Below are 21,439 nucleotides of genomic sequence, written 5' to 3'. Positions count from 1 at the left end.
GATCTGATTGCAATATATCTTGGCACACAAGTAGAGTACACTAAGATACATAATTCTTTGTATCGGTTCTTGATTTCGATGAACGGCGTTGCCATGGTTACTAAAGATAGAAATTTCCCTGAAATACTTTCAAAATGCTACGCCTCCTACAGTTTTGGTCTGATTTCAGTATTACTTGGCACACAAGTAGACTACACTAAGATACATAATTCTCTTTACCAGTATTATATTTCGATACTTTCATAACGCTACTCCTCCTACACTTTTTGTCTGATTTCAGTATAATTTGGCATATAAGTAGGATACACTGAGACACATAATTTTCGTTATTGTTTTTTGATTTTGTTGAATGATGTTGCCATGGCTACTTAAATAGAAATTTCTGTAAAATTGTTTTAAAAGGCACTCCTCCTACAGTTTTAGTCTGATTGCAATAAATCTTGCCACAAAAGAGACTAAACCAAGGATCATTATTCTATTTATTGCTGTTGCAAAGTTTCAAGCCCAAGTGCTACATTGATCTTCCTTTATAGGTACAATCAGTAGAACTACAGTCTCGTCAGAGACTTCTGGTTTTAAACTAATGTAATCAATATATAAAGGACAAAACGTTAGAAAAACATATGGTTTCCAGAGTTACAATCAGACATAAACATATACACACGCATGTGTTTACTGCTTGATTTATTGAACCCATTATTTGTCTGTTGTACATCTTTATTTTTGCGCAGTTTTCAATTGTTTTTGAAGTTAAGAAATTTTATATTTATATTTATTTTTGCGCAGTTTTCAATTGTTTTTGAAGTTAAGAAATATTATATTTATATTAGGTTATTTGGTATATGTCATTGACCATAACCCTTTTCTTACTATCAGAGAGAGAGAGAGAGAGAAAACCTTAACCAGCTTTGCATATTTTTAAGGGCGAGATTATTTTGTCCCCCTTATGATCTTACTGCATGCAAACCCTTAATGATTTCCTTTACGGGTGCCATCATGACTGACATGTTCGGTCATTATTTTTATACTGTATATGACTACAGATTATTCCGTCTATCTGATCAATACATAGGGCTCACAGCGGGTGTGGCCGGTCAACAGGGGGTGCTTACTCCTCCTACGCACCTGATGTCCCCGCCCTGTTTACAAATGTGTATTGTTAAACTTTTTTAAAGATCGATCACCATTAGTTATCTTCAGCTTTTTAAGTCACTCAGGTGGCCTATGCTATCCGTTTTTTGTCTGTCTGTTTCAACTTCTTCTCTGAAATCACTAAACCAATTTCAATTAATTTTGGCATATAGCATATATGGGTGAAGGGAGCAAAAACTGTGAATTTCATGCCCCCCAAAGGGTCCTAAGGGGTGAGCCTAAAACCACCAAAATTAATGCAGTTTTTAAAAATATTCTTCTTTATATTCCTAGGCATCAAGCAGTCAAACTGTTGTCTTGATTGAATAAGCATCGAGTCCTCTACCAAAATTGTGAAATTCATGGCCCGAGGGTCAGGGGTTGTGGTGCTAGGACGGGACTATAAATAGATCATATAGTGAAAATACATCATTTCTTTGAAAATATTCTCTGCTCCTGGGTATTAAACAAAGTACATAGTTGAGCAAGCTAAGGGTACCTCTTTAAAAATTGTGAATTTCATGGAGGATGAGGGATTCTGGTTTTAGGACGGGCTCTAATGATTATTTAGTGAAAATGCGAGTTCGTTTTGGATACATAAAGTGAAAATGCCATAAATGCTTTAATGTTTTGAAAATCTTCTGTGCTTCTGGGTAATAATTAAATAAACTAAGTGCCTAGTTATGATAAGCAAGGATGCATCTTCCTTAATTGTGAAATTTATGGCCCCAGGTTCGGGGGTTTTGGTGAAAGGGTGGGTTATATACTGACAATATAGTGAAAATGCATTAATTCAATCAAATAATCCTGTCTGCTCCTTAGTGTTGAGCAGATAAAAAGTGCATAATTATGAAGAGCAAGGGTGTTTCTTACAAAGTTTAAAAAACTTGTGGTCCCAGGGTCAGGGGCTCTGGTGTTTCTCAAGTGTGTGGGGGGATATATTAATTATATAGAGAAAATGTTTTAATTCTTTAAAAATCTTCAATTAAGTGCATAGTTACGATAGTAAAGGTGCCTCTTCCAACTTTATTTCACGACCCTGGGTCATGGGTCTGGTGTTAGGGTAGAGCTGTGTTGAATCTGAAGTGAAAATGAAAAGTGAAAATTTTCTCTGCTCCTGGGCATAACGGAGGTTAACAGAGTAAAAGTTTTAATAAGCAAGGGCATTTTTACGATTTTTTTAATATCTGGTCCATTTGATCAAGTGTTCGGGTCCTCGTCAGAACTCTATTTATATGTATTCTACTGAGAAAAGTTATTCCCCTTTGCCATTCACTTTTGATAATTAAACATTGTAAATAATGGGTTTGAGAGGATAATAGAATAAGAGAATTATGCAAGAATTCTTGTGTAACACAAAAAGTACTTTCATAATTTTAATGATCAGTTAGACTTGCAAATTAGAGATAAAGAAAAAGGAGACAAAAATAATATCGTCATATTATTGATTGATTGATTGTATATTGTTTTACGTCCCATTCGAGAATTTTTCACTCATATAGAGACGTCACCATATACCGGTGAAGGGCTTCAAATTTTGACCTTTACTCGGCACTCAGGGCCATTGAGCAGTGAGGGATCTTTATCGTGCCAACGCCTGCCGTGACACGGGGCCTCGGTTTTTAAGGTCTCATCCGAAAGACCCGCAACTTTCACTCCAAAGTGCCGAGCGCATGGCGAAGGAACAGTTGCTACCTATTTTTTATCGACTTAGGTCTGTCGCGGCCGAGATTCGAACTCACGACCTCCCGATCACGGAGCGAGCGCTCTACCGACTGAGCTACCGTGAACGGTTATCGTCATATTAATAATGTTATTAAATGTTCTTCAAAGACCAAGAGAGGTCAATGTGAGATGTTATAATATGGGGTTAAAATGGTACAGAAGCACTGATAATTTGTTAATAGTGATATTATGGTGATAAATGATAAATGGGGGACTTTATGAGTTGTTACTGAATACTAGACTAATTTTTTCATTGATCCCGATCATCCTTTTCCTCTTGCTTTTGGGCAAGAAAACTTCATCCATCAGTTTATTTTTTACTCTATGAATCCTCTTAAGTCGCCCGCGTGGCGCAGTGGTAGAGCGTCTGCTCTAGAGTCACGGATTAAGGAGCTGATCCTTACGTCGCGGGCTCGAATCCGACTGTGGGACGTGGAGACCGGTCCTTCGAATAAGACCATATAAACCGAAATCCCATGTCGTAGTAGGTGCTGGCACGAAAAAGATCCCTCACTGCCCCTAAGTGCCGAGCAAAGGTCAAAAATTGCTCTCCACCGGCAAGTGGTGGCGTCTCCATATGAGTGAAAAATTCTCGAGAGGGACGTTAAACAACAAACAAACAATGGATCCTCTAAATTGTTGTAGTCGCCCGCATGGCGCAGTGGTGAGAGCGTTTTCTTGAGAGTCGCGATGTGAGGAGTAGATCCTTACGTCGTGGGTTCGAATCCACTGTGGAACGTGGAGCTAGGCCGGTCCTTTGGAAGAGAGCGTATAAACCGAGGTCCCGTGTCGCAGGAGGTGCTCCCTCAATGCTCAGTGGGCCTGAGTACAAAGTGTAAGTCAAAAATTGGTAGCCCTCCACCGGCAAGTCACGTCTCCATACGAGCGAAAAAATTTTGAGAGGGACGTTAAACAACAAACAAACCAAAAAAAAAACTAAATTGTTGTATAATACTCATGTGACCGTTAAGGTCCTTGGGCCTCTTCTTGTCATTTATTTTTTATTTCTAACCAGGGATAAGCAGTATCAGAATAATCGGGGTAAAAAGTTAAAGTATGATAATCCTAATTTGGTGTTAGGCTTCAGCTAGAATATGATACATGTAAAAGGTGTATTTAATTTCCTATCAGAGAAATTTACCGATTTGATTTGAAAATTCTTGATTTTGTATACGAACTCAAACTAAAGAAAAGAAATTGTAAAATTTTGAAAAATTAAAATCTAAGCCAAATTTTCTCTGCATATCCGGATATAAATCTGCCTGTGTTCTTGCATATTTAAAAAACCTACTTTGATATTAATTTATTACATAGTTGTTTAGTCCATTAAAACAACTTTTGATTTAAATTGAAAAAACCCTTAGGTCTTAATTTCACTATTTTTTTTTCCAATTCCCAACATTCACTTTCATCAACAATAACATTAGATTCAAATGAAAAATAGTTTGAAGTATGAAAAGTTGCTTACTTTTTCGGAAATAAATATTATGTCTAATCATGATATGGAGAAATTTTGAGACAGTGAATAGAAAGATCAATAATTTATTATCTCAAAATAAAATTTTAAAAAATGAGGTATAAATGAAAATAAAATTATTGTCATACATGTAAGAAAACACAATGAAGCGTTGCTTTTTAAATCAGAATACCGGTATCACATTGTTATCTGTGCTTTAAAAAATGCAACCATCCACAAGTTATCTTTCCAGCTAAAAGAGGTATCTTTCTTCGTTTTTTTAAGGGAAAAATGTAAAAGTAATGAAAATACATCTGGAAAATCACCGTAGCATTTTAAAAATTGTTTATTAAGAAATAGAAATATCTCATTCTTAACAGCTTAAAAGAACTGAGTGCAAATGTTTTAGGTCAAATATATTAAAGTAACTATAAAAAAAATTGGCAAAGGAAAATAGAATTCAATATTATATGGCACGGCAATTCACCGGACAAATTGGAATTATTTCGCTGGCAAGTTATCTCTCTTATCAGAGGGACATTCCGCCTTAAGATATATTACGTTATAGCAATCTGTTTCTGCAAAGTAAACTTATCATATAAAGTTAGAGGAAAAACCCTTAATTTCTCCTCAGGTAAAGTTATACAAGAATAAATTGCGTGTAAGGTACAGTGGCTGATGAATGTACCTAATGAAACAAACGTAAACACGGTATGCTATTTTGGTGGTGAAGCTACTAGACAATTAGCGTGAACTGTCTTGAATCAAAGTCCGGTGATGCATTAAATGTTTCCATTTCATCAGCTAAATGTTCTTCAGATACTGTATCTCTCAACAAGGTATACGATTGGTGAAAATTATGTGCAAGTTCTGTTTGGATACCACTTACATTAATCTATGAAGGAATTCAACTCGATCTGTTCTTAACCTTAAGTGCTTAGGACAGAATTCAACTCGATCCGTCTTCAACCTTAGTTGCTGAGGACAGAATTCAGCCTGACTGGTCATTATCCTTATTGCCGATTAGGACAGAGTTCAGCTCGATCTGTACTTATCATTAAGTGCTGAGGGCTGATGTAGAAGTCTAATAAGAAAGCATGTATACGAGCAACTATGCGAGTTCGTTTTGGATACATAAAGTGATAATTTTTTAACATCACAACATTTCATAACCGCTGATCTTTACCAGACAAACTGGCAGACAGACAAGAATTTTTCATCATAACCCCAAACTTCCTTGCAGGGGATGGTGTTAAAAACATAAATAGATGACAATACAAATCTGTAATACATTCCAATGATTAATACAAATCAGAAGTCTATTTCTAATTGTTTACGTCACAGAATATTTATTATAGAGATTTTATACTAATTACTTACTAAATACATAAACGAAAATGTCATGTTCATTACTTACTTATTAGTTGAAAAATAATTCTATTTTTTTAATTAAAACTTGAAAATCAAGCAATCAAATAATAGCTCGTTAATTGGCATTATTTAAAATTGGCAATAAATAAGAGAATTCCTCTGTAAAACTTTATTTACGAGTGAATCATGAAGGTATTAAGAGTAGTTGTTTTAGGAGCAAATAGAGTTGGAAAAACAACTCTAGTGAAAACCTTTTTACAGTCTTCCCCGGATCACAGCATAGAGTCTAATGTATCCAAAGATGTACACAGCAAAATGATACTTTTTCCAGGTATACTTCAATAATTTGAATTTAAAAGCAAAAACATAATCAATTTGTTAAAAGTGTTTAAGAAATTTTACATACTTGAAAAAATATTAAATTTGTTTTAGATGGATTGTATCATCGAGTGGAGTTTGTGGATATCAGCAATCTGGATGAGTTTCCTTCCATGAAAGAGGTTTACATACAGACGGGAGACGCGTTCGTCGTCATGTATGCCGTAGACAACCAGCAATCGTACGACGAAGCCCAGGTCATACGTCAAGAAATCACCAGGCTAAAAGGTTTGCGAATCTCGATGTTTTAACCAATATATATCCTATTTCGTCGAATTTTTAAAGATAGGACAAAGAGCGTAAATTTTTATAGCTTGATTGGACAACATAAAAAACAAATAAAAAAAATTACATTTTAATCATAATCATTGCTTGTGATTATTTTTTTCTGTTCGATTTTGTTGTATGAATTATGTATTAATTTTTTGTAGGTCGTTGTTTTGACAATATTGTAATGGTTGGAAATAAATTAGACATCAAGTCAACCCGAAAAATTTCAACCGAAAAGGCATGTGACAACATCCCTGAAACTTGCCTTTTCACTGAAACAAGTGCAAAATTAGGTCTAAACGTCCATTGTCCATTTACTCTGCTGTTTGACAATTACTTGCAAAGTTTAAAGGAAATTGAATCATCGGACGTGGAAATGAAGCGATGTAAAGTAAGAAAATCTTCAAGTGTCCAGATTCATCGAAAGATCTCGAAGACATTTAGAGGCCGCCTTTATACCGTTTAAGGCAACTAGACAGTCTGGGAAGGCAAAGTGTATATCTTCGTATTAAAACGAAGAATACATAACGTGCATAAATAAGGGTTACCGACCTCATCAAAGTAACAAGATGTAACGAAAATGATATTGCAGCAGATTGAAAATTAACTGTTGCATCTTTATATTGTAATTATGTTTAATCTAACAGACGTTTCAAGCTTAGTTTGAATAAACACATTCTTTATTAACTCATCTATGCGATAATTTATATTTACTGTAGTTATAATGTTCAATGTCCACTACGAATTAAATGTGATGTTACAATAAACAAATCTATCGGTTCACTGACTTCCCTTAAAAAAAGGGTCGGACCTTTTGCAAAGAATCAAATAACATCTTTAATAAAAACATGTAAATATGCTTTCCGTCACATTTTTGTAAACATAACTCTCGATGTAATAAAGAGACATGAAGTAAAACAAGAGGCCCATGGGCCATAACGCTTACCTAAGTCACTTTCGCCCTACTGTAGTTGATTGATTGATTGTTATTCTTAATTATTCATAGGCAATAAAAAAATACGTTTTGTAGCCAGTTTTGAAAATTTTTGGGTTTCTATGGCGGCTCCCAGTGAGTCTGTTCTCTTTTGAAAACCAGATAAATGATCTTTTACATGCCAAGGGGGTTGTAATCCTTGAATTGACACCACTTAACGTAAACTTGAAATTTAAAAATATGAAAACAATTAAATGTACATTTACAAACAAATGTAAATTAAATTGTACACAACTAAATCTTACTGTATAAGTTGGTGGTTTTTTGTTTGTTTGTTTGTTTTTTTCTGTTTTGTTTTTGTATTTTGTTTTTTTTTTATTTTGGTAAATATTGTAAAATTATACAAGGACTAATGTTTGTAAAAAGATCATGCATCGTTTGCACATATTTAAAAGCCTACTTCATATAGGCGAAAAATCTGTACATTCTAAAAGAACATGGTGTATACTTACTTCACAGTCATAAGATATACATTCAGGTTGATGTTCCCTGTTTAGAAGATAATGAATGGGTAAACTTTGAATTCCAATACGTACATGTATTCATGATGGAATGACTTCGTCCTTTTTGACCTTTTTCGTCCTTCTTTTTCCACATTCTATAAAGTTTTGCTCATGGAAAAACTGGTACAGACCTAAGGAATGTTTAAACGGACTACAGAAAAATAAAATGAATCCAGAGTACTTGTTTTTAAATGCCCAAAAAGATTCAGAGAGATGGAAGATGCAGAGTTAGTGTCGATTTGTAGTCAGGGTGTCAAAAGTCAGTCACGTCGAAAAGTGACGTTGATCATGTGTGGTAGAAATTGAACTCCAACAAGCTAAGTATTCTGGCATAATCACGTGAGGATTTTCCTATGTATAGATCCATTTATAATATTAAATGCATTGAAAGCAGCTGTTCATGACATTGTAAGGTCATATAAAGAAGATGGGCTTAAGTCCTTACTCAACTCCAGGTAATCTCATCAAGGTAAGTGTATGAGGTAGAGAGAGCGGACATTGAGAAACAAATGACGTTTGTCGGACGTCATGAAACTAAACGGGGACAGCGCCAGGTGATCGTATAATGTGTTTTTTATTTTAGAATAATTGGGCAAATTATCAACGTATCAAGCTAAAATTGTCAACATTTCTTAAACCTTTGTTGTTTTATGTTCCTTATAAATTTTGTAAGCATAGACTACATAGTATTAATTTTATCGCATCAGTCCACGAACTTTTTGATAACCCCTCGTAAAGCTTTTTTTTTTAAAAGTTACAAACCAAATAAATCAATTTTTTTTTTTACTAAACAAGTTTGTTTGTGTATCGGTAAATCCTCTAGTAAAAGTAATGTCCAAACAACTGTCTCTCACTTCCATTCTAAATGATCGAGAAGTGCCGCGCCGCAGATGCTTGAATTTTTAGAACACGCTTTGTCTAGGCATGCCATATGATGGGATTCATTTTTGTACAAATGCGATGTCAACTTTCTGTTTATCCGTGCGTCTGTCCGTCCCAAATTTTCGTCGCAGTTCTCTCAGCAACTACTCATTGCTGATGCTTGAAATTTTAGCACTCTTTGTTTAGGCAGTGGCGTATATTACATATAGGCAAAAAGGCTGTAGCCTACACATCAATTTCTTAGGGATAAAAATTGGTTGGAAAAAAGGGAAGAAAAGATGATAATAATTCTATATATCTATTAATTTTATTTTGTTGCAAATGCCAAAAAAAAGCATTCTTAGCAATCCGTACTTTTATACCTATCCAACGTTGACAGTTTTAATATATATATATATATATATATATATATATATATATATATATATATATATATATATGTATGTATATGTATATATATGTATATATATATATATATATATATATAACGACAAAACTTCCTATAGGTGGAATTTTTTACATCCGAAACTCAAGTGTTTTATTAAGTCTGTATCAGACAATTTAGAAAAAATCATCGACAGCAACAAGAGGCCATGATTAGGTGCAGTAAATGAAATAATATTACTGGAAATATATTTTTGGTTAGTAGGAAATTAAATGTATTGATCGTATTTAGATTATTCAAGGAAGTTTCCATATTTTGCAAGCAGAGTAAAAATAAGTTGAAAGTTCTCAGTTTTGTTAAGTAGTCTTCATATCATGATATAAATTGAATAAAAAATGTTTACAATATTATTTCCACTTGTTAAATTGTAGATGACAATCGTAAATGTCTTCGCAAAAAAGCTCCCACTGACCCCCCCCCCTCCCCCTCTTCCTATCGGGGGGGGGGGACTTCTTTTTGCCTACCCACACTTTGCGCCTCAGTCTAAATCTTGGACTTCTCACTAGCCTACAAATTAGCAGATAGGAATATACGCCACTGTTAGGCATGCCATATGGTGGGATTCATTTTTGTACAAATCCGATGTCAACTTCCTGATTTTCCGTGCGTCTGTCCGTACCAAATTTTCGTCCCAGTTTTCTCAACAACTACTGACTGCAGGTACTTTGAAATTTTGTTTAGGCATGCCATACGTAATTCTTAATTTAAGCTATTCGTTACAACTCTTTATACATTGTACATCATAGAGTATTAAAATGGATCAATTCTCTTCTGAAATAGTCGTACTGAGGCTGTAAATGCGTCTGTCCGTACCAAATTTTCGTCACAGTTTTTCAGCAACTATTCCAGGCAGATGCTTGAAATTTTAACACTCTTTGTTTAGGCATGCCATATAGTGGAGTTCAGTGAGAACGTATATTCACATCGGAGCGGGGGTATTACTATAGTGAGCATTAGCCCACAGACTTCTTGTTTGACTTGCCTAGATGGCCGAGCGGACTCCTGTAATGCTAGGAGATTCCCTTGGTTAAGAGTTTAATCCGGGCTTAGGGCGAAAGTGGGTATCCTTATAAAGTCTCTGTGCTTTCCATATATATAATTATATATGATACAGAAACATACTGAATTCGAACTTGGTTCGTTTTCTTAAACTTTACTTAATAATATATTGTTTCTGATCGTAATGTGTCATGTCCGTATGCGTTGATTTTTTTCGCACCTCTGTGTAAATAGAAAAAAATCATTCAACTTCAATTTGTACGTTTAATTTATCAGTTTGGACTTTTATTATACCCCACGCAACAAGTTGCGTGAGGTATGATGATTCTGACCCGTCCGTCAGTCAGTGTGTCAGTCAGTCAGTCAGTCCTGTTTTTTTTGTCAGCGCAACTCCTCATAAGCCGCTGCACAGAATTTCGTTAAACTTTGCAGATATTTAGGACACGGTGTGTAGATGTGCATATTACCAGGAAATTCCGATTCTATCATTTTCTGGGAATTTCGGCACTTTTCAGCTTAGATTTTGGGCCATATCTTGAATATAGAGATGAACAGTTTGTTAATGCAACTCCTCTTAAACCGCTGCACAGGATTTAATTAAACTTTGCAGATATTTAGGACACAGTGTGTAGATGTGCATATTACCAGGAAATTCCGATTCCATTATTTTTCTGGGAATTTCGGCACTTTCCAACTTAGATTTTTGACCATATCGTGAATATAGAGATGAACAATTTGTCAGCGCAACTCCTCTTAAACCGCTGCACAGAATTTGGTTAAACTTTGCAGATATTTAGTACACAGTTTGTAGATGTGAATATTACCAGGAAATTCCAATTCCATTATTTTTGCCTTAAGAGTTTTGCCTATTATTGAAGAAACTTTCCAGCTAGATAATAAGGAAATCCGCTGGAATCAGCTTTTGTAATGAAATTTTATGTGAAATATTTTATGACCTTAAAAGACCCCTGTTGATTTGGAGATCAAAATATTAATGATTTAACACACACAAAATCTTGGATAGTTCTCAACCCCCCCCCCTTTCAAATTGGTGCTTTGCCTTAAATAATTTCATAAGTACAGTATTTAAACAAATTCATATGACTACATCATAATTTTGTTTCCATCAATTATTTAAATGTGTAAATTGTCATGTGTTGGACATGGACTTACACTCATTAACAAATCGAAATCACAGAAAATTAAATAACTTTGTCAGCATAACTCCTGCACTGAATTTCCTGAAACTTTGTAGGTATTTCAGACATAATGTATAGATTTGTATATTACCCAGAAATTTTGATTCCATTATTTATCTAGAAACTTCAGCCAAATTAAATTTGTAACATACAAAGATTTGAATGTCTTTGTATGCAAGAAGTTTTGATGTAATGATTTTTTGCAAGTAATGCCCCTTTTTGAAGTATACTGTGTATTTAAAATGCACTGTGCCATTCATTACGTGTTTCATTGTCGAAATTTGGGGGAGCGTGGGGTATGTGAGCTTGCTCATTTTTTCTTTCAATATAAATTTAAAATCTTTATTTCAAATACAGTAACTCAATCATCATTGGAATTGGAAAATGATCTTTAAACGTAAAATATTCGGCGTTTTGTTTGTTACAAACCTAAACCTATCGCTGATGAACAACCATTCAGTCATTGGTCTAAATCAGATAGTCCCAGCTATGTTAATAAGGAGTAACAAACGTAAGGAATTGGTAAGTATTCGTGTTTTGGACTTTTTGAATTTTAAATATGAAACATTTAACATAGTTCGTGTATTTACATAAGGCTGGTGTTTTTCAGAAGCCAAAATAATTAAATATGATAACACAGTGCATGGCTCTATTGGAAGTCGAGTATTTTCGGTTTAGCATATGGATATCATTTCGCTTCCATTGTTATGAGCATAAGTGTTTTGGCATTGCTTAAATAATTTACTAAATATAAACAAATATATTTACCATATTTAATGCTTTATTTGTTCTTTTTATTGTCAATTTATCAGAGGATGAACATTTACTGAATATTTTACGGATACTAGTTATTTACTGGTTGTTCGTTAGAGATGCACAAAAATACAGCGTCCATTGTTTTGAACGTAAATCATATGAGCTTTATCTTCTTATTTTCATGATATATTGAACTGTAGTTCTGATGTATAAAATCAAGATATAACTTTAAAATTCATGTTTATAATATTTTACATTATTATCTGTGCTTTAATAAAAACATAATGTTCATAACAAGACACAAAAAATTGGTGTCCATTGTTTTGAATGTAAAATGTCAGATTAAAATCAAGTGGAAATTGTTCAGTCATTTTTTTAAAAATACAAATGGGAAATCCAACAATTAAGAATGATGTTTTTCCCTGGTATGAGAAAATACTGTTTTCAGAGTCACTAGGAAGTGACAGACATGTTCATAACAATACCCCAAGACCTTACAAAATAAAATGTGTAGTTACTTAAAAATCTTTTCTTTTTGTTGGGGGGGGGGGGGATACAGATTACTTTTATTTGAATAGGAAAAACAAACAAAATCTCCTGAGTCACTGACATTATCACCTAGAACAAAATCCACGTGTCGCAGTGGTTAGAGCGTCTGCTCAAGAGTCGCGGAGTAAGGAGTCTAATCCCACTGCGGGACGTGGAGACTGGCCCTTCGACCGAAAAAACCGAGGTCCCGTGTCGAAGAAGTGCTGGCACGAAAAAGATCCCTCACTGCTCAATGGCCCTGAGTGCCGAGTATAGGTCAAAATTTGTAGCCCTTCACCGGCAAATGGTGGCGTCTCCATATGAGTGAAAAATTTTCAAGAGGGACGTTAAACAACAAACAAAAAACCTAGAACAAAAACAGACTACATAGCACAAAGTGCCTGGCGAATGAGACTTAAAGAGAATGAGGAGGCATATAATAAAGCTTATGGAACTCCACGTGTGAAGATACTAAGTTATTTAACATCTGAACAAAAATGCAATGAAAATGCAAAAAGGATGATAAGAAAATACAGGGAATGAAAGACGGCATGGGATCAAATGACGGCATGAAAAACTCCAAGGACAAGAAAAGATACTGAACAGCAGAGAGGAGAAAACAGAAAGCCTTACAAAGATTGAACACGACTTCACACAAGAAGAGTAGAATAAATGAAAGACTTCATGCATTACGTAAAGGAAAATCATCTGGTACGTCACCACCAACAGTACAAGTAGTACAAAGTGCTAGAACCTACATTAGTTATACAAGGAGTGCCAGACTTTAAGTTGTGACAACCCTCGTATGACTCTTGAAGTGTTTCTCCAAAATCCAGAAAAAATTTGCAGAGGTGATATCAAACATAATCCAGAAAGAAGAACTCGTAAAAATTGCCTGAAAGAAAAAAATTAACATGTCTCTGTCATCAAAGAAGAATCTTTCTCACTTGGAAGAATTTTGTAAAAGTTTCAGTGAAACCTTAAAGAAGTTAAAACGAGAAAGTACAAAGACAATGCTGCACAAAGACTCCTACATGAAGCTACAATGGCAAAAAATAAATTTGGCGCTAAAAAGCACTTGGTAACTATGTTAGCTTAGTCCCTTCAAATTCAAAAGGTAGCTGTCAGAGGCTATCAGAAGACCATAAACATGACTATCATCTTGTTCAACACTCATAAAAAAACATTGAATATTTAATTCAATGTGTGGGCCTCAAAATAAAAAAAGGAGATCCAGTTTTTAAATGATGCACCTACACAGTACAAATCCAAGTACAATTTTGTAGTCATGGGCATTTGTCATGAAGATTTTTGTTTGAGTGCGGAGAAGCACTTTTTTTACATCAAGGCATGGGAAAGGGCCATGTGATGGAGAAGTAGGAGTTGTAAAGAGGAGTGCCAGTTTGGCTGTTTCAACAAGATCAACCTTAATTTCTAATGCTGAAGATTTTTTACAAGAATAAAACAAATTAAATTAGAATGTCACGCACATTCAAGGAGAACCTTCTTTTTTTTAAAGAAAACGATGTCAACAGAAACAGATCACAAACAAGCATTCTGAGAGTATTGCATGAGCAATACTAGTCCCCTACCGGCAAGTGTAATCTGGTTCTATTCCCTTTAAGAATTGAAAATGCCATAATTCCGTCAAAAATGAATGAAGCGAGACGAAATGCAAACTTGATCTATAACTAATCAAGGTAAAGCCACATACCAAAATCAGCTCAATATCTACAAGCGTTTAGAAGAAAATTGCGGAAAACCCGTAAAAATTGAAAAGGCCGTAATTCCGTAAAAAATCAATGAAGCGGAACGAAATGCAAACTTGATCTGTAACTCATCAAGATACACTCACATACCAAAAATCAGCTCAATATCTACAAGCGTTTAGGAAAAAAGTGCGGAAAACCAAGTGGGACAGACTGACAGACAGACAGAGGGACGGACAGACAGACAGACGGACGGACAGACTCAGAGGAAACCTATAGTCCCCTCCGGTTTCACCGGTAGGGGACTAATAACAAAGAGAGCCTTGGAAACACTGCAGATTCGGAGAGCCAATTTGTTTCTGTGACGGGGGAATGGGAGTTGTACAATCTAAAAATTAAGAATCAAAGGCGCAAAAACAGAGATTATTACAGGTGATTAAAAATGTTAAAATAAATTTAAGTTCAATTTAAGTTCAGTTCCAAGCTTCACCTTCTTTTCTTTAGGTGGTCGTGCCTTTAACGTTGTTCTATCGGATTCATCTGTCTCTGTTCGGATCCAATCGTCTCTGTTCCTTTGACTTCGATGTAACTAGCTGTTTAAAATGATCTTTCTTTTCATTTAAAACAGGATCAGATAACCACTGCATTTGCTCATCTCTCCAGCGCGGAGGAAGACAACAGTTCTCATCTTTGCATTTCCTGATTTTTGCGTATTGTCTACCTCTTCACTGAGTTTCAATCCACTTCTTGTAACTCTTAACATTACTTGTGTGCACTTTTTGAAGTTTTGTCAAATCAAGATTTGGGAAAACTTCACGAACATGGCGCTTCAAAATATCAGTTTCCTGGTTACTTACTGGATCTAAGGCCTTCACTGGATCATCTTTTAACTTCAACCTCAAGAAGCGGTACGGAGCAGTGATGCAACAGCAGCTGGCTCTACTGATTCCATCCATGCAATTTTCACTCCCGTAGTCTTCTCAGAAACACTTCTCACATCTGCCATACTGTTGCAGTTTTCTTAGTACTTTATTCATTTCCTCTGTTGACTCTTCACGTTCTAATGCTACATTTTGCAGGGCCACGTTTAGAATGCCCATTACCCTCTTAGCAGGGTTAACATAACTGTGACCGGGCGCACACCTTGCTAAGATCATCATGAGATTCAATTTCTTGAATAAACATATCGAGGCGCACTTAACAATTTCAAGTGTATTCAGCTGAGCCACTTACTTGTTTATAATTCTTTTAATTAAAAGACGCCCTGAAAGATAAATACTATGATTTGTAGGGAGCACAAATTTTGGTCAGTTGTTAAGAATGTTTCCACAAACATTTATATTATTTATTAAGCATTGTTGAACATTTATATTTATAAAATCTATATTTTTATATAATAGTCTTGGATAATGATGATCTCGATCATAAGGAGTTTATTTTTATTCAGTGACAAATAATTCATATTTCTGAGATCGTAAATTAGCTTGTTTTAGACTGTGATAAATTAAGAGTAAGTTATTGAACCGTCTAATAATTAGATAAGTGATGCAAGACTGTGATAAATTAATAATAAGTTATTGAACCATCCAATAACTATGTAAGTGATGCACCTATTGCTTTTAAGTTTACATAAAATCTTTCATAACTTTTTAATACACAGATACTAGTAGGAACTTCAATGAATATTTGACCAACACATATTGGTACAGTGAGTAGATATAATTTAATTTTTCCTTGAAATACTTATTGATCCATCCATCAAAGCTACCTGGAAAAGAGTACGAATTAATTTCCCACAGAACTCTATATAAACCTTAGGCCCTCTCGGTACTTAAATATGGCAACTTCAGGCAAATCTTTAGCATCACTTGAAATTTCCTTCTAAACCCTTACAAAAATACTGAAAAAATATGGTCCCATGGCGTTTCAGAGTCAAAATTGCAGTTGATTACAACTGACAGCGATCAGCAGTATATGGCACTCTACATCAAACAGAGCTGCCAAACCTTACGATTTTGGCATAAGGCTTACGGTTTGAGTGTCTAAAATATTTATTTATCCTTACGACCTCTGTTTCTCTTCGTCAAAATTTTGAAATACTGGTATTTTCATAGATTTCCACCTTTAATTTTCACCATTATGATGCAAAAGTCATAGCCCTAGTCCTTGTGGCGCTTGCTTATGTTGTTATTGTCCGTTTCTATGCTAACTTGCGATCTAAATCATTTCAAAGTTATCTAGGCGCCGCGGGTCTAAGCGGCCTTTGGACCTCCTCATTACTCCCATTCATTACTCTATCCTACTTACCATAACAAAAAATGATCTCGACATCCGGGGTTTAGGCACTCTCATTCTTATACTTACATTGTTTCCTACCTCGGACTTAGTCAATTTTGTAAATTCAAAGATCTTACTCCTATCTGTGTACATGTCTGAAATTTGAGTCCTGTGACTTCAGTGTCTTGGATACGATGACCATCTCAATTGACGACACCTTACTGGTACCTGTGCAGTTTAAAGAAGTGAATGATTTTCAGACCAGTGATCCTATTTGGATATATTGGTGGCTGTAATGAAATATTTGTACGTCAATGAGATGTTTTTGTTTTTTAATTTAAATTTAATATATAGTCACATTTGAGTAATTTTTTTTCATAAGGATGGATTCTACCCAGAATTTGAAAAAGCTCCAAAATTTGATGAAAACCTAGAAAATTATGTAATATGTAAGGGTTTCAGAAAAAACTAATAGAAAAGTAATTAAACTTTTTGATGATTATCAAATGGTAATCATCAATAACTCAAGTACACCAAATTATTCTTATCTGGTCTTCTCTTCTGATTAAGTACTAGTATATGCGTTAAGTTTTACCACCATTCCCTCTGTAATGTAGTTTGGAGAAATAGCAGGTATGCCAAATCTTCGTTGTTTACAATAAACATAGACAAGAGAGAAAATCCCTCGTTTTGGTAGAACATTTGAATCCAGTCTTTGTAGCCTTAAACAGCACCCATTATTTGTCAAATTCATGGAATTAAAGGCCTAGTAAAGAATTCAAATCAATGCCGAAATTCAAACAGGGTCAAAATTGTGGTTTTAAACCCCAAGATGTGCCACACATTAAGAGAGTGAAAAGTAAAGAGGAGGAAAATTTACCGGTACCATACAGCAGACTGTCTGACGAAATGCATGAGATGGTTTTGGGGGATTTCGTCAGCTGCATAAAGAGAGGGAAACTTAATGCTCGTGCGACCCAGGTGTCACCATCTCCTACGGCCAAGGAAACCGACAGAGTAAAAACCTTCCACGTGCTTAAATGAAAATAAATCAGAGCTATAAGTCAATTATTAGCTCTACTGGTCAGACCAGAAGAGCTTATGCGATAGTAATTAAGGTGTCTGTCTGTCTGTCCGTCTGTCTGTAAACAATTTTTCAAAACACTACTCCTCCTACAGTTTTGGTCTAATTTCAATATAACTTGGCACACAAGTAGACTACACTGAGATACATAATTTAGTGCATCGGTTTTTGATTTCCATGAACGGTGTTGTCATGGTTACTAAAATAGAAATTTCTGTGAAATTCTTTTAAAATGCTACTCCTCCTACAGTTTTGATCTGATTTCAATATAACTTGGCAAACAAGTGGACTACACTAAGATACATAATTTAGTGCATCGGTTTTTGATTTCGATGAATGGTGTTGCCATGGTTACTAAAAATAGAAATTTCTGTGAAATTCCTTTAAAACGTCCTCCAACAGTTTTGGTCTGATTTCAATATAACTTGGCACACAAGTAGACTACACTAAGATACATAATTTAGTGCATCGGTTTTTGTTTTCGATGAACGGTGTTGCCATGGTTACTAAATATAGAAATTTCTGTGAAATTCCTTTAAAACGCTACTCCTCCTACAGTTTTGGTCTGATTTCAATATAACTTGGCACACAAGTAGACTACACTAAGATACATAATTTAGTGCATCGGTTTTTGATTTCGATGAACGGTGTTGTCATGGTCACTAAAAATAGAAATTTCAAATTTAAAAGGCTATTCCTCCTTCTGTTTTGGTCTGATATTAAAATAACTTGGCGCACAAGTAGACTACATTAAGATTACATTATTCTATTTATTGCTGCATGTTGCAAAGTTTCAAATCCAAGTGCTACTTTTCCTTTGTTATATGTACAGACCAGTAGAGATACAGTCTCATCAGAGACTTCTGGTTTAGCTCTACTGCTCAGAGACCAGAAGAGCTTATGCGATAAGTCCGTCGTGCGTCCGTCTGTCTGTCTGTTCATCAGTCTGTAAACAATTTTTCAAAACACTACTCCTCCTACAGTTTTGGTCTGATTTCAATATAACTTGGCACAAAAGTAGACTACACTAATATACATAATTTAGTGCATCGGTTTTTGATTTCGATGAACGGTGTTGCCATGGTTACTAAAAATAGAAATTTCTGTGAAATTCCTTTAAAACGCTACTCCTCCTACAGTTTTGATCCGATTTCAATATAATATGACGTACAAGTAATCTACACTAGGATTCATAATTTAATGCATCGATATTTGAGTTCGATGAACTGTGTTTCGATTGTTACTAAAAATATAAAAAAAAAAAAAATAGGAAATTCCTTGAAAACGCAATTCCTCCTTCCGCGTCAAACCCAAGACGTAAACGTAGGTGTTCCTTCGCCAAGCGCCCAGCACTAGAAGTGAAAGTCACTCTTCTTTTCAGTAAGACCTTAAAAACCTTGTGACGGTAGGCGTTGGCATGATAAAGAACCCTCGGTGCTCAATGGCCCTGAGTGCCGAGTATAGGCCTAGATTTGCAGCCCTTTACCGGCATACGGTGACGTCTCTGGGTGAAAAATTCTTGAATGGGACGTTAAACAATATATAACCAATCAATCTAACGGAAGTAACTCTGACTTCTCTCATCTCTTTTACATGTAGCTGTTGACTGTTTCATGCAATTGAACGATTGCAGCATTACCTAGGCTGGCTAACCAAAAGTCCAACAAACTTCTACATTTTGGGAAAACAATGTGGAATGAAGTCTCACTCCACAAACAACAGAGACCAGGCTGTGATGAACCCCCTGATCAATACAAAGGGCTCAGGGTGGGTGTGGTTGGTCAACAGGAGTTACTAACTCCTCTACGGCATCTAAAATCACCTCGAGAATTTCCGGAGGCTGTTCAGAACAAAGATTTGTATTGTTTGTATAAATTTTAAATCTTGTGAAGATTTGAAAACAGGCGTAGTTTTGCGAGCAGAATGAGCCTCCGGTGCACCAAGTGTTTTCTGCATCCTGGAGGTACAATTGTATGAGGAGATAGAGACCTAACCCCAAGACCATAAACTGAGAACAGACTTAAATCAAAATTTCAAATCAATATCACTTTTGAAATGATTTGGATAATGAAACAAATTTTTCAATCATATGTTTAAATTGGAGTATTACACTAATCTGCAAATTTTTAAGTACGTATTTTAAATAAAACGCAAAATATTCAAAATCGAAATTTTGACTTTAGTCTATTCTCAGTTTATGGTTTCGAGCCCTGATCCCAGGGTAGGACATGGTCTACAAGTTGGACTAAGTCAAACCCCTTTAGGAAATGATGGAATGAGATAAGTTATTTCTACTAACACTCCCCCTCCTACTCATCAGTTCCTGTAAAAGACAATAAATAGAATCACGCCCATAATCAAGATCCTTAATGAGGCTGACATTACATTAGATTACATGGATGTCAACACTCTTAGGGGAAGTGCCATTCCTGTACAGTGCGATGGCATGTACAATAACCCCCTGTACTCGAGGGGTGGGTGAGACACCCTTCCAGCCGGCTGTATACTCATTCGCTGAGAACATTACAACAAAACGTCAGATAATTAAAATGTAGTTTACAAAGAATAAAATTTGCTCTGAACATGGCCACTTATTGGATGATGGCACTGCAGTCCTGGGGTGTGTGGAGCAAATCTACTAATGCAGCATACTAATGGGGATGAGTGCATCTGGACTAGCTGTGGCTGTGGAACTTTTGTGACAAAAAAAGAAACTATTCTCCTGATTCTATCAGCCACTCTGTCGACTTGTTGACATTTAGTTGTCTTTTGAGTTGCCAAGTTCAACTTATGTGCAAACCACCTGATGTGAGGAGAAAATTCAGAAGAAATACTGTTAAATCCAGAGACAATATTACTAGCATTATCAGTAATGAGTTGAGATTTCTTGAGGCCCCACTCCTCAAAAGCATTTGTCAAACCTTCAGCCAAGTTGTCAGCAGTGTTAGAGGAACTTAGTTGCCTAGTATGCAGGATATAGTTCTATATTTCAAAATTGCCATCAATAATGTGGACAGTAATAGTCATATAACTCTCAGCTGCTCGAGATGTCTACCCGTCAGTTGTTACGGCTACAAGTCTGCTTAATCATTACCACTTGCAATTCTCTTTTTAAAACTGGTGTAGAGTTCTGGCATCACCTTCTGTACTATGTGTGTTCTACTTGTTATCGTATACCTGGATTCTATAGACTCAATCAAATGTTTAAATCCAATATTTTCTATGGTAAAAACGGGCACATATCCCATCCTAAATAACTATAGTCATATTGATGTTTTGGTTTTTTTTTTTTTTTGGTGAGTTCGATGAAAATTTACATTTTGCACTTGAGAATTTGTACAGATTTGATTGAGTAGTGTAACCGGTATTGGAGGTATATGGACGTTGGGGAATTTTTACTTGATGACACAGTATTGTCATTCAGCAATATCGCATGCTCTCGTTTCAGATGGGCTGCCATATTCGTAGTATTCCCAGCCTTGTATCTAACGTCATTGGAGCAAATTCTACAAACCATCTTTTTGCGTTCAGTTACTTGCCTTCCATTGACAGTGACAATTATAAAACCTAAGTGCTTCCATACCGTCGAACGGTAACATCACCGTGGACTTTGTAGTTTAAGAGCCTTTTATAGCCAAGGTTAAAGTTTTCGAAAGTAGGTCATACACTCCAAGGTCAAAGATGATAGTATCCAAAGGAAGGTTTTATCAGACTCGAGCTTTGATTAAAATA

The 21,439-nt window shown here is 35.4% G+C and overlaps 1 protein-coding gene across 1 annotated transcript; it reads left to right on the top strand.

The window, feature by feature from the left end:
• The first annotated feature begins 5,869 nt into the window (after positions 1–5,869).
• Positions 5,870–19,505, top strand: LOC133204880 (ras-like protein rasD). Its single transcript, XM_061340624.1, has 4 exons — positions 5,870–6,014; positions 6,116–6,289; positions 6,493–6,722; positions 19,341–19,505. Exons 1-4 carry the CDS (start codon positions 5,870–5,872, stop codon positions 19,503–19,505), a joined length of 714 nt encoding a protein of 237 aa, XP_061196608.1.
• Positions 19,506–21,439: the final 1,934 nt, after the last annotated feature.

This window comes from Saccostrea echinata, unplaced genomic scaffold (genome assembly GCF_033153115.1).
Source record: "Saccostrea echinata isolate AGI-Se365-2 ecotype Australia unplaced genomic scaffold, CSIRO_AGI_Sech_v1 ptg000054l, whole genome shotgun sequence".
Taxonomy (NCBI): domain Eukaryota; kingdom Metazoa; phylum Mollusca; class Bivalvia; order Ostreida; family Ostreidae; genus Saccostrea; species Saccostrea echinata.
The sequence above is the reverse complement of the archived record's forward strand: the minus strand, read 5'-3'. Positions and strand labels throughout refer to the sequence as shown.

Bases quoted from the DNA above. Each gene is read 5' to 3' on its own strand.
- LOC133204880 (XM_061340624.1), top strand. From the start codon at position 5,870: ATGAAGGTATTAAGAGTAGTTGTTTTAGGAGCAAATAGAGTTGGAAAA. The intron at 6,290-6,492 runs GTTTGCGAATCT...AATTTTTTGTAG, and splicing joins AGAAATCACCAGGCTAAAAG to GTCGTTGTTTTGACAATATT. The intron at 6,723-19,340 runs GTAAGAAAATCT...GAACGATTGCAG, and splicing joins TGGAAATGAAGCGATGTAAA to CATTACCTAGGCTGGCTAAC.